This window comes from Ylistrum balloti, unplaced genomic scaffold (assembly GCF_031769215.1).
Source record: "Ylistrum balloti isolate Yb309-2 unplaced genomic scaffold, AGI_CSIRO_Ybal_v1 Utg370032, whole genome shotgun sequence".
Lineage (NCBI taxonomy): Eukaryota > Metazoa > Mollusca > Bivalvia > Pectinida > Pectinidae > Ylistrum > Ylistrum balloti.
Window position 1 is genome coordinate 300777 of NW_026782094.1, and position 18767 is coordinate 319543.

The following is an 18767-nucleotide window of genomic DNA, read 5'->3' on the forward strand; positions in this document are numbered from 1 at the left end:
TCCATTCCAGGAAATAAACCTTGGATGGCTAAGTGATAAGTGAGTGTTACTATTGTGACACCTGACCATCACAGACCTATGGGTAATTTATAAGATTTTGAAGATCTTCTACAAAAAACACAATTTTACACTTATAGTATTTCCATATTCATTCCAGTTTGCACATATACACGAGGAAGATGTAGTTGCTAATATTATGTAAGACTACAAGCACATCCTTGGGGTTCTTAATCCACGAATAACGATATAGGACCACACATCCTCCCAGAATATCACAATAATCACCTGCAATTGCTCAGTAGTCAAGATGAGCAACACTGATTGTTATTTAAATACTGTTTTACAATTCTTCTTGAAGCTGAATCTAGCCATTAACATTACACAGTAAAGACATGTTACCTTTGATATGTCCAATTTTCCATTAAATTTACATATACACGTTTTTTTCATCTTGACATGTGTTTTATCATACTAGTTATAAGAAGAGGAAGCATTTGTAAAGAAACATGAGACCCCTCAGACAATACCCAATGTTTAACAGTAATTTATTTCATTTCAGTAATAATTACTTTAGTATGCATATCTCCCACTAATTCCCATTCATTTGTATATAATATAAACGAAAAAAGAAAAAAGTTTATTTCAAACCTGATTAGTGTCCATTGGAAGACAAATGATATCCAACTCATAATCAAGGTTACCATATATCTATCTATATGCTGTGAAGCTAATTCCATAGAGAATCATGTAAATATAATGATATGTATAGGCAAAAACTGCTCACATGAAATCAATGACAAAAGAAAGTCATGTTAAAGAGCCAATTTGTAGCGTTAAATATTCCTAAAGATGCTCACAGCTTGTAGATAACAATGAAAACAATGGTAACCCATATTAAACAGTCCGAAACAGTTACAGTCGCCATTCGTATTTATCAAAAATTTGCACATTATTTTCATGTTGTCACCCTCTAAAAGCTGTTTTGAATCAATCTCACTACTTGGTGTTTCATTACCAGTAAATTATTTTATTAATTCAAATGAATTATCCCATTTTCTCAAAACTATGGTGAAATTTTCTCACACTTAACATTCCTCCACCACCATCACTGAGGGTCCCTCTTCTTGCTGCCATAATTCAAGATAATAGATTCAACAATCTGTATCTCCAGTAAAATGTAAATTAACTAGGTATTGTCTGCCATTACATCCTGTATGTCTTCAGTCTACGGTTAAGTTTCCTTTACGATGAGGTCAGTATACATCTGTTGTTTCTAGTAATTTGTTTTCGAAGTCTGCCATTTTTTTTCATTTGCTGTTATTTGTGGGCCTGCAGCAAAATCTAAATCCAATGCATTTCCATTTAAGTTAGAGGTGTGACAGGAAACCAGTATCGGATGTTTGGTAATCACTTTTAAGTTATGGATCTTGAGGAAAAAAACATTTGGAAGAAGTAAATTTTGACACTATTGGAATGTTTAACCGGGGAATTAATTGATTTAAACGAAAAGCACACTTATCAGTCCCTGAATTCTTTGAATACACTACAATACTTTTACATGTATTTAAGATTGATACAAAAAATTCACCTGCAAAAATAAATGTTTAAATTCTTTACTTTAAATCATGATAGATTTATGGTAGCCAATTTTCCATGAAACAACAGTCATAAATTTACCACAAAACAGCAGTCATAAATTCTTCATGAAGCGACAATCTGAGGGAATATTTTATTTTCCATTTCGAGCATCAGATGTTCTGATCCCGAACTCAAATTAACAAGTCGTTGGATGGACAAAATTTGTATCTTTGTAGTCCTTAACATATTTTGAATCTAAATGACTTAGACGCTTTTTCTAGGATTTTTCAAGCCTATGGATAATCAATTGAAACTATGCACACTGTAAACAATATAGCATCGATGAAAAGACCTGTAATTTCCCTTTATATAAGTATTAGTGATATGTTTTAACCAAGTGCTAAATTTTCTTCACAGAATAATAGCAACTTTCATATTCTTAAGGATGAGTTATGGGGACCTCAACCCTCAATAGAAAAAAATTCAGTTTGCAACTTAATAATCTTACCCCAAGGGTTGAGATTTCCCTATCATACCCACATGGGGTAAATGATTATTTTCTCTTACCCTGCTTTCTATCCACACATATATGCTATTGATGCCTGGCATTGTTAAAGTGATCTCATTGTCATGAAAGGAGACTCCAGTACTCCCACCCCTATATCTTAAGTGAGACAAGGAAATTTCACTCTGATATTGGTAAATATCAGGATATATAAGTCCAGGATATGATAAAAAATAAGATTCCATTCAATACAAAGCCTGTGAGACCAATATGGAATTGATAGCTGAATATGAAAGATTTCTCCGTTGTGTGTGACAAATAGAATCTGCCTTATAGATATTGAAAAGGAAAGATGCGCTGGCTTTCTTTCATTTTTTTCATTCAGACGGAAAGTAGGTACAACAACTTTATGCCAGAAGATAAAATCACTCAATGCATGTCCTATGGAGTGGTGGTGGTCAAGCTAGTGAGTAAATGCAATCTGTTCCTGACCTAAGTTTTCTTACAGATTATAATACACCTGCAAATGAGTGGGTGAGTAGTCATATTGTGCATATCCTGTATGATCTTCATTTATCAAATGATCCAGTCAAACTGATTCATAACCATTAGTTACTTATGTTATTGTTATCGATAATCAAAATATCAGGTGGTTTTAAATACCGTTATAAAAACACAATGCATGCATTCAATTTAATGGCAAGTCATAAAACTCGAACAATACTCATATCTGCTTGCATTCATGGATAACTTAAAAGGATTTTTTTAAACACAAATCATTTCTTTGAAATTAAATATCATTTGTTTAGTTGTTAATTTATTTTCAATATTTCAATTTATTTAAAAATTGTATGTGTTAATGTGTCAAACATTAAAGAGAAAAAATAATTACAACATTATTGCGATTTCATATTACATGCACCTGTAGTCACTTAGTAAAGTTAAAAAGGAAAAAGGATTTTAAAATTTCAATATACATACTGTATTCAAAAGTAAACAAAACCTGGAAACATTGTAATACATAGTCTATTGGCATTTACTCTTTTTCAACACAGGTTGGGAGCACAATGCTACAGTTTGTATAAAGTGCAAATGACGAAAAACTTTTTTCACAATGAGTACTTTCTATAACGCTTTTCCTTTCTAAATATTAAGTCTGAGGTGTGTTTGATGAAATAGAAACTTGTATATGCACACTTGTGACAGTTTAAAACCTTTTTTAATCATTTACATCTGCAACTTAAAACTTGATAATTAAACCCTAATACCAAAAGGAAGTAACAAGCAAGGTGTCGTGTATTACAAATATAATGAAATATTTCAAGATCGTGTCTTGCTCCGACTCGAATGAAGGTTGGACATTTGAGTTAGTGTCCTCGAGTAAAACGTTTATCATATATGTAAAATGAAGTTGGGGGCTAGCAGGGAGAGATGTAGACTACTAATTAAAATTCAGTAGTATTTTAAATATGGCCTTACCTGAGTCTGTAACTTTACGTCAATGTTAATCTCCATTGACGCTTTAGAAGGGACATTCAAGAGTTGGTAGTGCCGATATATTTCCATAGTGGGTTCGTAATCTTCAAGTAAACTGTTACCCGTGTATGGTTTCCACAGCTGGCTAGTACTCCCGAACTTTAAAACATCGTCGTAATGACTATCAACAGGGGGCACATTTACTGTTGAAATGCTTTTTTCTGTGACTGTCATCTGCACAAATATACTCAGATAAATCCACACAATAATTCCTAGTCGATAGGTGTTATCCATATTTCCAAACTTTGGTTTTTGATGTGGGAAAATTGCCAAACTGTTGTAGCGATACTAACAGAACAGTGACACTACCATAGACCGTCACAGAACATGTTTAGCCCTGTGCGTAAGCGTATACTTGACCCAGAAGGGTAGAAAACGGCTGTGCCTTCTGATAAACACACTCCCCTCTATTGCTTGAATATAATCTTCAAAATCCACTAAGTCATGTTTACTAGCTGTCTGGTGTTATTTGGAAAGAGTATCTGACTTATTTTAAAGATAAAATATATCAAAAATGAAAGTTATTTTGGGAATAATCACGTTTATAATGTGAAAGGTATCTAATTTGACGAAGGAGTGAGTAGAATCGATAGAACTATCAAGTTACAAGTTTTGACTGCTGTCTCCAATCCCCGAAAATTTAGCGGCTGCTACAAGTCTGACGAAGGTCATCGTTTATCGTTATGAAGACGAGGTAAAATGTTCTGTCATCGATGGAGATGAGCGAAAAGTTGTTGGATTTCATTTCGAAAACAGGGTAAGCTATATAGAATTGTAGATAAATTATGTACACAGGTATTTTATTTATCAAACCAACATATACAAACGTCAGGTCTCGTGTCGCTCGCATGCTTCAGAAATCTTAAGGAGATCGCCGATCTGAATAATTTGTATGTATGTGAATTTAGCGTGTGTAGATACGTCTTGTCAAATGAAGAAAATGACACTGTAAATGTTCATCGCATCAAAATGACGCTTTGCGAGTCCACGTTCGGTAAAGTTACTCTGTTGGAACGCTGAATCTGAGGGTGCAGAGGGAAGATTATCAATTAAATGGTTTATATATAACACGGTGTGTAGATAGAGTATTGAATCAGTTGTAAAAATATTACAACACTTTATAACATTGTAGCCATTTGTTTTTAATGCATTTAATACTGAAAGAAGCAATACTTATACAACGTTACATTTAGACAGCAAACTGTCAAAATAAGCTTTAAGTACTTTGTAGCCGGACAAATTTAGAATCAAATTCATTTAAATGTACTCTAGCTTAGGTGAAGAGGATTTATGTTGAGTTGTTTAATGTTGACCAATCATTATTCAGGAGTGACATAACAGTATATTTACCGTTTAACCACAGGTGATCAATGTCTATTTCTTTCAATAGGAGGTCTCTCTACACCAAACTTCTCTATACTGGAACTATTGTTACACACACAAGCTACAGTTGGAAACCAATTGTAACCACTTGAGTGTATGAGGGGGAGGACCCAATTTGTTTAAGGGCAGCCCCATGGGGCCAGTAGGAGTAGTGTCAGTAGTCATGCACACTAAAGAGATAAATAGATCCCTTGACCCCATATATTACAAAGGTCAAAGGTCATTGAGCACTTTGAAGTTTAGGGTGCCAATCAACAGGTGTGGGAAGACAACCTAAGCCAGACAGGTGAAATTGATAGGTGTGCACTAATCAACAGGTAAACAGTGGTAGCAGTTGTTGGTGGGTATACTGGTTTGTTGTTGAAAGGGGAGACAGCGGGAGGAGGTTAACAGTAAGTTAATATTGTCCAGGTGTATGTGTATGTTGGGGCACTTATGTAAAATAGGGTTAGGCTTTCAAATCCTGTGCAATAAATGATGTCATATTTCAAATTATTATAAGTGTAAAGGAAACACAAGGAAAGAAATATATATTTTACACTCATATAAAAGCATAATTAGTTGTACTTAGGTATAATGTTAACCTCAGAATGAAAATCAGTTCATTAATTAACAGTCATTATTGCTCGTTTAAAGTCACAAAATAATTTGAAGGCAGAAGAACAAGTCAAATGAGAAGCAGATAATTAAGGACAACTGATATTTCACAGTTTTGTTGATGCTGAATTAGTAAATTACTGGAATTATAAAAGTGAATGTTAGGGTTTGTAACATGGCAAGTTACAGAAGCCACATAATCATTTTGCTATCAAGGTACCACTGTAGTGTGACAATCATGTTTGAAAGATATATTTGTGAACCGTTGAAGAAATTTATTACCTGATCTTGTAGTGTTTTATATGTTGATACTTAACCATTACAAAATGCATTACGAAGAACAGTAAAATGCGTACAGTTACCCAGTATATTTACATTTACATGGGTATTAAAAAACATTTCTGATTTATTTCTGGTTAGTTAATCTAATTGGTGATATATAAAGTGGCATCAAATTCCTTAAGGAAGTTAGCAAAATGAAAGTCTTTTGAAGGCATTCATGTAAATGTTAATAGATTTCCTTGTTACTAGTGTAACAGAGGTCATTATTTATTTTAATGCCTCAGTTAGGAATCAAACCCAGGACCCCTGGCTTACTATTCTGACGCTCAACCAATCAAGCTAACGAGAAGTTCTCTCTAGCTAAGTGGTATATTGTGGCTAGTATTTTACCAGGGTTACATACTCCCCCTCCAAGAAATAACTTGTCCTCGAGTTTCCAGGGGTTACAGCGATGCTGGTGGGGCAGGGCTAAGTACTATTCCCAGGTCCCTACATGGGCACCAGTGTAACAGAGGTCATTATTTATTTCAATGCCTCTACTAGGAATCGAACCAGAACCCCTGGCTTACTAGTCTAAAGCTCAACTGACTGAGCTAAAGAGAAGTTCTCTCTAGCTGAGTGGCTACTATTTTACCAGGGTTACACTATTAATGCTTGCTTCTGGAATACAGACTAAAGATTTACTGAGCATGTTTATCCTACCATTAGCTTGATGGACCACCATATTATGAAACAGAGGTCATTATTAATTTCAATCTGCAAGGATTCAAACTTTGGGCTTCTGGTTTTACTAGTCTGACATTCAAGCGATCAAGAATAGAAAGTAGTTTTCTATAGTCAAGAGTTCTATTGGGGCTAATATTTTACTAGGGTTACACAGTCCTCATCATAAAATAAGTCATCCATGAGTTTCTAGGGGTTACAGCTACGCTTGTGAAAGAAAGGCTTAGTATTATTCCAGAGTTCTTATGCAGGTGTCCATGAAGCAGATGTCATTATTTATCTCAATGCCCGCACTAGGATTCGAATCTGGGACCTCTGGTTTATCTGTCTGAGGCTCAACTGATGAACCTAATAAAAAGTTCTCTGTAGACAATTGGTATGTTGTGGCAAGTATTTTACCAGTGTTACATAACATTTACTCAGAGACAGGAGTTGGCTTGTTATTAGTCAGTGATGTAGTATTTGTTTATAGTTTTACTCAGCAGTATTATGGATGTACGTATAATTATAAACATGGGCTTATTGCCGAATAACTACGGTAATGCATTATTTGGTTATCTCCATTCTTTGTAGTTGCCATGCACAATTTTATTGTTTTTTGATGGAAGAATAAATGCTATAGAAAGAGCTGAATGTATTGAAGAGAGAACAGGATAGCTATTTCACACATAGATTGTTTCTAAATATAAAACCAAACAGGAAAACGCTGACAGTTATATATGTATGGTAGCAACTACTAGCTGTGAAAAAAACCATTTTACCCAACTCTAAAACATTTTTCTCATTCATTAATCAAACAACATCACTTACATGCCAGCTGTAACATGTTGACAAACCATTGAGTTCTTTAAAAATCTGCCTGAATTAACAGGAGTATATGTAGAGATTTTATACTGTGACATGGAGATGGAATTAATGATAATTGTGATTTACAAATCTGTACTTTTAATGAAACAATCTTGATTTCATGCCAGTGACTACTAGCTGTACTATTTATGTTTTTGATATATTATAGATATATAGGTCAATCCAATGTAGAGATAAGACTCTTTTAGGTAAAATGATTTCCAGTCACTGATAATAAAAATATATTTTACATGAACCTGCAACATCCATCCATTCAATCTGTGGTTAAAGGTAACATACTTTGCTCCTTCATGTTATGCTGCAATAAACTGGTCATCTGACCAATGGTCCCTTGACCTTGTTTTGTCCTGACTGCAGGTCCTTTAACCTTGTATTGTCTGGATTACAAGGCCCTTGACCTTGTATTGTCCTGACTACCTGGTAAAGACACCTGCAGTGACAGTAGTATATTGATAAGATTGGTCATAAAACCACAGCGCCCTCATACTGGCATTGTTCTCTCGTGATTATCACAAAAAAAAGTTCAATGTGATGAATAAAGGACCATAACCATAACAAAACTGATTGCGTACATTAGCGCTTAAAGAAAACTCAAAGATTTTGTATCAGTTTGTTTGTTCATTCGCTTGATTTAGCACCCCATGAACAACCAGATTATTTTGAGGTAGGGTCTCATTAGCAGCTGGTTGCTGCCTTACTGAACATCAAATGGGAGGACCATCACATGCATTTCAAAGCAACTGGGGTCAAGTACCTTGCCCTAAGACACTTCCATGGCTGTTCAAGACCATCAATTATCATACCTTTCTGTGAAATGCAAATCTTCAGGGTAATAATTGAACCACACACTTTAGATTTTTACCTGATGTTGTAAAATCAGATTCCCTGTCCACTGAACCTTGTTAGCTAGCCCCTGCCTAAGTTTACAGCATCAAATATAGATTATTTGTGTACATGTGTATCTTTGTTTTTCTGCCATTAATACGCCAAAATACGTTGCTGATTGGTTCAAATGAATTACATAATATTTATAACAGTATATCAACACAGTAGAGTTAATGACATTCTCCGAACATTCACAAATATACTGCATTTATGATTGTAACACTAATTATAACAATGATAGTTTAGTGACCAAACGATAAAGTCCCTTATTGATTATAGGAATTTGAATCAACCTGTCTAAATGACAACCTGTATTAAGATGAATATTTCTCTGTATTTATTGGTTTTACAAAGTAATAGAGATATTACAGTATATGGTACTGCACTTTGTGACAGCGGAAGACAAAATTACACAGCCATATCATTAAAACAACTGTTTCTTACTTATGGGAACAATACAGAGATGAGTAGAATATTCATTTAGAACACCGGAAGATGTAAATGCTGTAATGAAAATTTTTGTCTTTGTCAAGGACTCATGGGATACATTTATACCTACATTTTGGAATTTTCGTACAGGAAATTGTAACAATTCAAAACCTCAAGTATCAGAAAAGGACATTTTTAGACCCGCTTTTCAAAGATTTAAAGCAGAATTCATCTCAGCATTATTGTCTTCGTGTGATAACTACTGTAAAATAATATATTTTCGTGGTTTTTCTAATATTTCTTTTTGATAGAAATTTGAATTCAAGGATAAATAAAGCTTAATAGATATACTTTAGACTGATTTCAACAGCTTGTTGACAAATGAATTCCAGGAAATCAGCTAAAATAAAACCCCCACAAAAATTAATGATCCATCGGTAACTAGTGAGTTCCTGTTGTATTGTATTATAAATCATGAACAGTTAAGAGATTTACTGACAACTTGTGTCTAAAATGGGAATGCTCCCTGCCAATTAGAAATTGTTGGCAAATTTTGGTGATAGAAGTTTCTTCCAGAAGGCTCAATGCCTTAGAATAACTGTGTGTGATATGGTGCTTTGTAACTAGAATTGATCACTTGTCCATGGTCTCCTGCTTACAAACAGACACCTGCATTTGTCAGTAAGACTGACCCTCATCTATTCTTTAGAAAGGAAAGTATGATCGAGGCTTATTTTTAGTAGTGTTTGGAATCATGCTACACTTTTTCCAATGATAAGTGATAGAGTAATGGTTGGTTTTAATGGAAAATGAAAAATGAAGCCCTAATTTTGTTGAATTTGAGTTTGGATGAAGATTTGTCACATGTTAATATTTTCATTGTTTGTTTTTGATGAATCAAAACAACACTTAATAATGAAGTTTGTTTTTTAAATAACACAACTTTGCTATGAAATCTGGATCAAGTGAGTTTTAATTCTGACATTTTTATGTTGAAGACATTTTGTTTTTAGTTAATACTTTTCCTATCACGTCATTTACAGCTATCTAAATGTTGAAGTGACTGATCATCAAAATTAGGTGAAAACTTGTTTGAAAGGTTCAGCGTTTGCATTGAAACCTTATCCATTGCTGTTTAAGTCAAAGCTTTTTCTGGAGGCTCATGTCACAGCAAAATTCCAAAAACCTATGGTTTGCCCTTTAAAATTTCCTTCCAAATAGACCACGTTTCTTTCCAAAAGTAGTTAAAAAGGCCTATTCCCAAGTGAGTGAGAAAAGTCTTAAAGTGTGGGAATTAAAAAGTACCCCATATTCTCAGAAATATGTCATTCAAAATATACAGAAGTATTGTTCCCATGTCTCCCATTGCTAGACACTGCCTAACCGTTACTCATCTATATTCTGGTTTTTTTTGTCATGATAATACCAGACTATGATCTATTAATTTAATTAGGAACTTACTTCTAAGTTAAGTGCTAAACATGTTGAAAATATGTATTTAGGGAGGGGTGTTTGTGAAGTCTACTTCTCAAGGGGTTTATACATGAGTTACTTTGACACTAGAAGGTGTCTGCTTCTGAGTGTGTAGATATTTACTTGTTACTAATTTAGCATTTTTGCTTGCGTTTTGCAGCCTTTTTTATAGACAATTTCTAGATAAGGCACTTTGATAGCTAAAGGCCTTCAGAATATTCTTTCTCTTGAGCATGTTAAAACAAAATGGTATTTTGAACTTTCTTATTGAACATGTTTAAACGTTTATGCTGCTATGCATATGTTGAAACAGAATTGACCTTTTCAACATTTCTGTGAGGATGTTGAAACAGAACGACTCTCTGAACAGGTCTGCTGCTGAGCATGTTAATCTGATTACCTTTCTGAACATTTCTGCTGTTGAGCATATTGACACTGATTGCCTTTCGGAACATTTCTGCTGCTGAGGATGTTGAAACTGACTGAGTTAAGGAACAATTCTGCTGCCGAATATGGAGAATCATTTTGAGATTACTCCCAGCATTGATATCAATTTTTATGTCATGTTGGCCATTAATCATGTTAAGAAACATTGTAGATTGGTTTTTGTGGTGCTTTTTAGTGTCAGAACGGTTCACAATGCTTTTTTGGTGCTTTTTAGTGTCAGAACAGTTTACAGTAGAAAGCACGTTTAAACATATTATAATGCATGTATAAGCAACATAAATTCTTACTGGATTGGAAAAATTCTGCAATTGTTATATTGCCACACAAATGTAATTCACGTATTACTCATATTAGGGGTACATGTATTTTATAGGCCAGGAACTCTCACTCTGTGACCCTGTATGAAACATTCAATTTGTTAGTTTGCTGTCTGTTCATTAGGATTAATGTTTATTAAAACTCCCTCACATCCTTTCCATTGATTTCAACAAAAAATTCTTCACTAAATGGAATTTCTTAAAAATGGGTTTTTTGCATGCTAGTGGTTTGAAGAAAAATCCATCTGCGTGACAGTTGATATCTGGTTCAATTTTGTAATCTTCTTACACCTTTACTGACTTAATTAGGGAAAATGGCAGTTGGGAATAGATAATTAAATCATGGGTTTATAAAAAAAAAAGCCTAAATAATGTTGGAAACGAGACGACCAATAATGAAATAGCTTTGTAGCCATGCAATCACGAAAAGTCTCTGACAGATTTTAGAATATTCTCCAATATTTTAAATCTTGCTCTCATCATTTTTTGTCTAGAAACCCTTTTAACTATGAAGTTGCAAAACATGATTATTCACAATCAAATCAACTTTTATTGTTAATAACTATGGCTAATTAACACTTGCTACCTGCAGAGATCAGTTTTATACCATATTGGGAGGAAATAGAAGCTATATAAAATATCCAACTGCAAACATTCTGCATGACTGGAATGTAGAATATATATATAGGAACATTTTGAAAATTCATTTGTCAATTAAATCTGATTTTGATAAAGTTATTTGGAATCATTTTATGCATTTACAAAGTTAGAGACTCACACTATGAAGAATCAAATGGAACAATTGCATTGAGATTTAGATCACTTTGGAAATAAGTGGCTGATTCTTCTATAGAAAAAACATTTTATTTACCAATATAATTTATAGATATGTTAACACAGAAAGTTGACTTTTTGTATGAAATCATTTACATTTCCAATGCAAATCATTGCTTCCTCATTGGCACTAGCAAGGCTGTTAACTCATCTCAGTGTGTCTAATATGTGGCATGTCCATCATATGGTACAAAGATTTAAATGATGTCTGGTTGATCTCAAGCATTAATGATCTTAACACTGATGATCACAGATATATTTATAGGAACAATTTTAAGATGAATATCCATATAACACATAAACAAGAGTTTTTGACCACTGTGTTCTTGTTGAAATGATTTGTTGTCATAATGTGCTAGAACAGGAAGTGCGAAGATGGGAATCAAACAAGGGTCTCCGCCCTGATAATCGAAGCTCAACCAACTGAGCCAAAGAAGCAGGCTCACAGAGACAACTTTTAATGCTATGTGCAAACCACACTGACCTGCTCTGTTTACAATTATATGATATATATATTGTTGAGTTTTTATCAGATGCGTTTATTCCAGTATAAATGTTAAGATAAATGTATTCATATTGATATTATATTGAAGAAACCGAATACTTAAGCTGGAACTGGAAGAAAAGTGTAGCTTATATTTTCCAATTTTACTACAGCTTCAGATGTAAAGTCTTGCATATGTTGTCAACTGCTTGAACCAATTGATTTCCATTTGCCAAAAAGGTGGGCTTACATTTTAAATGGACCTGGATTATTTTGAATAAAATCTTTAAGTGAGAGTAAAACACATGTGGTGGTAAAGCCTTGTAGAATAAACCCCTCCTGCTGAGTCTGGTAAGATTCATGGGGATATGAACACACCTTAGAGCAACAGCTATTACTGGGTCCAATGGCCGATTAATCACCTACAGTCTTTCTACAAAGTAAACAAAGACGTTGAGAGTCAACACTCTTGTCTGCATATAGGTAATACAAGGGGATTTCCGACTCAGATTTATCAATTTCATATCCCTCTTTCATGCAGTGGTCACACCAACAATGTGTAATCACTTAATCTGTGGGAGCTTGAGTAGGTCAAGGGTAAAGCTGACTTTTAAACACCAATTATTATAGATAAATACCCTTTATGTCCAAGAGTATGTCATTGGGATGGTAAGGAACTGTTCATAGCTGTAATTATAAAGTGTTGGGTAGATTTCATGTCTTGTAGTATGGTTAAAGTTAATCTCATAGCATGTCCAGATGTTAATCAGTGTTGAAATAATTCACAAGTGTATACATTTAAAATCATTGACAATAATTCATCTAAGGAAAATCATATGTATCGTAACGGCTTTATTAAACAAATCATTCATGCTTCATTGCCACTAGTATAGTATATGGTTGAACCTATATTTTGAATGGAGCCAGTAAGATTGCTCATGTACCTGTGGTATAAATGTGTAAGACAACTTATATAAACTAGTGTTGATCTCTTTTGTCCCAAGATTTGATACCTGCATGTACCCATATCATTTTCATGAAAAACATGTGCACTTAAAAACATTTTTTCACATCCAGACTGCTTTCAATGTGATCTATACAAAGTAATTTAAACTAAGGAGTGGATCACTTTGTGCTGAAGTGGTTGTTTACTTGGCCAAGATTCATTCACTTTAATCTAATGATGTTGGATGGCATGTTGCAGGCCTCCGGTATTTTGTTCAGTAAGCTTATAACCACCAGCTGCTAAAAAGAAATCTACCTTAGCAAGACCCTAGGTGTTCATGGGGTGATATAAGTGAATGGAAACAACAGAAGGGCCTTACCTTGGAAAAGAATCACTTTTTACAATATCTCACTTTTGTATTACTATGAACACACTGCCAACAATATTGACCATTTTTAAAAGGACACCATAGATATTGAAGTGGTCACCTATAAAGATACACCTGTAAATTAGAATTATGACAGGTGAAAAGCCAGACAAGACTGTAAGCCATGTTTGAGGATGGATCTACATGATGTATACCCCGTTGTGACAGGTTGTAAATTTAACCTGCTAAACTGTTTGTCCAGATAGACTTGAAGTGTTTGATCAACAATATGATCTGTTTGTAACAAATAGATCTCTACAGGTTTGGCAACAAACAGTTCCCTCCAATATTTGTACGATATGTAGCAGTAGTAAACAAACAGGCATTTCCCGTCAATATTTTAATGATATGTAGCAGTGTTAAACATCCAGACAGTTCCCTTCAATATTTTAATGATATGTAGCAGTGTTAAACATCCAGACAGTTCCCTTCAATATTTTAATGATATGTAGCAGTGTTAAACATCCAGACAGTTCCCTTCAATATTTTAATGATATGTAGCAGTGTTAAACATACAGTTCCCGTCAATATTTTAATGATATGTAGCAGTGTTAAACATCCAGACAGTTCCCTTCAATATTTTAATGATATGTAGCAGTGTTAAACATACTGGCAGTTCCCTCCAACATGTGTATGATGTGTAGCAGTGTTAAACATACTGGCAGTTCCCTCCATCATGTGTATGATGTGTAGCAGTGTTAAACATACTGGCAGTTCCCTCATGTAGCAGTATTAAACACACAGACAATTCCCTGCAATATGATACATATATGTAGCAATAGGGAAGTTAATTGCTATTTAAGTCTTCATTATTTTTAATTCAATATGAAATTATATTTTCCATTAAATCTAATAATTATATAATTGTCTGTCTTTTGGGAGGGAAAAACAGCCATTTATTAGCATACTGTGCTTTGAAAATACAACAGTAGACAGGATAATCATATTATTCTGGCAGTAACAGATTGCAGGGAAAAAACAAACAGAAAGAAATGTTTTAGGATTGTTTTCATTTCTTGAGAATGTTAAATTTATAATGCACAAGTAGTTAATTTATCTTAGAACAGATTGCTTTTCTTTTCATATAATGTTGTTTCATGCTTCAATCCCTAGGCAAACATCTGCCATAATTAACTTAAACAACCTTAATTTTAGTACAAGGGCACCCAAATAAACTGACAAATTTTTAATTTGCAAGCAGTCAAATATGACAGTGTACCTTTTATCATAATCATGATTTCATATTGGAAGAGATGTCAAATATTGAATCATTGTCTTTTTCAGTAAGTATCTTGGAGTGTTGAATGTGTAGTGCCAGTCTATTTGGCTCTTTTTCACATACTGACCTGCAAGTCATTGACCAACACATCCTGTTGTCCTTTATCAACACTAGTACCCAACGTTATCAAGTATCATTAGTTTAACACAGGATATCCCTGATAAATTACCTCTACACATTACTTGTAATTGAACTATAATTTGTTATAAACATCCTGCTTTACTCTGCAGCATTTTTGTAAATGTTTGGAATCAAAGTGCTAGACCTGTCTCAACATAGGGTTTTATAATCAGGACTATAATTGAAAAAAAGTCTCCCAATAGTCCCTACTCAAAGCTGAACCAGTCTCTCTATAGTCCCTACTCAAAGCTGAACCAGTCTCTCTATAGTCCCTACTCAAAGCTGAACCAGTCTCTCTATAGTCCCTACTCAAAGCTGAACCAGTCTCTCTATAGTCCCTACTCAAAGCTGAACCAGTCTCTCTATAGTCCCTACTCAAAGCTGAACCAGTCTCTCTATAGTCCCTACTCAGGACTACATAACCAGTCTCTCTATAGTCCCTACTCAAAGCTGAACCAGTCTCTCTATAGTCCCTACTCAAAGCTGAACCAGTCTCTCTATAGTCCCTACTCAGGGCTACATAACCAGTCTCTCTATAGTCCCTACTCAGGACTACATAACCAGTCTCTCTATAGTCCCTACTCAGGGCTACATAACCAGTCTCTCTATAGTCCCTACTCAAAGCTGAACCAGCCTCTCTATAGTCCCTACTCAGGACTACATAACCAGTCTCTCTATAGTCCCGATTCAGGGCTACATAACAAGTCTCTATAGTCCCTACTCAGGACTACATAACCAGTCTCTATAGTCCCTACTCAGGGCTACATAACAAGTCTCTCTATAGTCCCTACTCAGGGCTACATAACCAGTCTCTCTCTATAGTCCCTACTCGGGGCTACATAACCAGTCTCTTTATAGTCCCTACTCAGGGCTACATAACCAGTCTCTCTATAGTCCCTACTCAGGGCTACATAACCAGTCTCCCTATAGTCCCTACTCGGGGCTACATAACCAGTCTCCCTATAGTCCCTACTCAGGGCTACATAACCAGTCTCTCTATAATACTGATTTTTAGTTAAGAACTTTAGAATCTGTTGGGTCTAAAGAAGAACCTTATTTGTCCCTATTTACGTCCCAATGAGGATGAAAGAACTAGTCCTCATGTAAAGGCTATTTAGGACCAAATAATACATCCCCATTTCACTGTGCATCTTGTATCTGTGGTCTTTGATATAAAGATGGAGAAGATTACAGTTGCCAGAACAAGTAAGGTATGGGGTCAAACAAGATAATGATGTAGAGGCCTTATATAGATAGCATTGTTACACCAACTGTATAAAAGCTTTCTCAGATATTTTTGTTCTTTTGAAATTTTTGTTATATATAGCCATCCCAAAATTTAGGTCATTCTGTAACGGGTCAGCAAACAGATATAGTGATAAAATATGTTAATTACCTACCCAGGTATACCATATATATCTGGAGATTTAGGATGAAGATGTGCGTGTCTATCTCCTTTTGTCATCTTTCATTTCAAAAACACAAAAAAATACCAGGTAATATCTGGAAATCCTCAAGGTCATTATTGTTGTCTCCAATAAAATGGTGAATTATCAGATAGAGACAGATCTTCACCAAGATACATATTTTTCTACATATTTATTTTTTTTTTTTTTTTTTGTTACTTTTTATTTTTCAATATTTTTTTAATATAGCATGTAGCAACACATCATCACACAACCTCACAATCATATGTAATCAATATATGTATATTTATAGGTAGCAGCATGTTATTTGCAACAAAGGAAGCAGTGTGTCTGGTAGACTAAATATCATTGTATCAAAGCTGCTACAGTGCATTCTAATTTCTAAACTTACATACAAGTGACTTCCTAAATCCAAGAAAGGAAATCCCCTTTGATTTTTGTAATTACAAATTTCTGAATAAAATGCTGTATGAATTATTTCTTTCATTTCAGTTGTGTTATTTATATCTCAAACCAATGGGAGCCAATTTTCATAGGAACATAGGATCTCATTAGAGAAGGTCATCTTTCCAATTTTCACAATGTATAGTGTATAGTTCCCTTTTTGCTAAGAACCTAAGAGCAAAACCACACAGAGATCATGTCTGACGATAGCTCATTTGATTAGAGAATTGGTTAACATAATCTCAGGTGAAAATTAGAGGTATTTGATTTGACACTCTCTTCCCATGATGGTTCGTACTTGTTGAAGGAAGCTGAAAAATGGGCAGTCTATGCTGTCAGTTTGTGTGCTTAAGCAAGAAACTCTTAATTGTTTTGGATGGCTGCTGCAGGACTTCCTGTTTATGGTTCATTGAGGTAGCCACAATTTAGTACAAGGAGACTTCCATTTCAAAATGTCATCGCTGTTCACAGGGCACAAAACCAACAAGCAAACAAAACCAAGGGTTTTGATTCTGATAGAAATAAAAGATACCAGGGCTCTCACACCCCATTTTGGGCCCGGGGCCCTTAGAATTGGGAAAAATAATGGTGTTTTCCTTAGAATTGGGAGAACTTGGGGTCTAAATTGGGAAAAAAAGATACTATTTTGCATTGGGAATGGGGCCGAAAATCGGCCCCAAATCTGGCAGATTGAGAGCCCTGGATACATATAAGGACAAGATCTTATCTTCCATGTAAATCAAGTCTGGTCTTGGTAAATATGTGATGAAATCTTCACAGATATGATAGGTAGATTTTTAAATATGCTAATTGTGTTCCAGCACAGCCATATGTAAATAGAGGAAGGTTTAGTATATACCTGGCGGATGTAACATGATACAGACTGTGACCTTAGATCTGACCTACTCCATACAACATAGTTACTAGTACATCTATTTCTTATGTGGTCCACTGAAAATTATCACCATCAACACACCAAAAATGGCTTATAATATTTAATATTTGTTTAGAAGATATTTTACTGTTCTCTGCAGTATTGTTTCTAAGGAATGATGATATTTGTTTTTATACAGCTGTTTTAGTACTGGATAATTGGGGTTTTTTTTAGGTAAAAATCCTTAAAATGTCAGATAGTTATGTATACATATAGTGCAATCCTTTCTTAATAGAATGATATTGTTAAATGACGTCATATTAGTAGTTCCGAGCAGTATGATTATTGTTGTTAAATTTGAACAAAAAGTGAATGCATAGTTGTTAGTGACCTACATATTTCTAATTTTAGACAGGATCATCTTTATTGTACTATGGTGATATAAAAACCACAACTGGAATGTCACCTATTTTCAATTTCTTTGTATGCTTAGTTATTTGATATCTTCCTGTTCTTTTTGTTTTCATTCTGTTGATCTTTAATGTTTTGTACATTTATTTTACTTCAATATTACTTCAAAAAGTAGCTATTATATTGTGTCTTTTGTCTTTACAGAAATGGTCTAAGATGACGTTGTTCCATCATTGCCTGAGAGTGGTTGCCACGGTGATGTGGCTGGGCGTTTCCTGGTCCAGTGGTGAGGAGAGCCCTCCCATTCATCACCTGGTGTTGTTGGACAACCTTCCACCTGAATTCAACCACACCTCAAACCCAGAAATCGTCATCCGTTCAAACTACAGTGTAAGTTTTGCAAATATATGTTTATAATGAATTAAACTGAGGGATTCAGCATGTTACTTTGTCTCACAGTCACTGGATAGGCTTATTACAGGTTGGTTATTCTGAAAAA

At 34.5% G+C, this 18767-nt stretch overlaps 1 protein-coding gene across 1 annotated transcript in view; it reads left to right on the forward strand.

Moving 5' to 3' along the window:
- Positions 1–4299: 4299 nt before the first annotated feature.
- The window catches only part of LOC132548877 (uncharacterized), a 68968-nt gene continuing 54500 nt past the window's right edge, over positions 4300–18767 (forward strand). The window contains exons 1-2 of the mRNA XM_060212775.1: positions 4300–4376; positions 18473–18658. Of these exons, the coding sequence (XP_060068758.1) occupies positions 18485–18658 (174 nt within the window). The 5' untranslated portion in view covers positions 4300–4376; positions 18473–18484. The remainder of the gene's footprint in view (positions 4377–18472; positions 18659–18767) is intronic.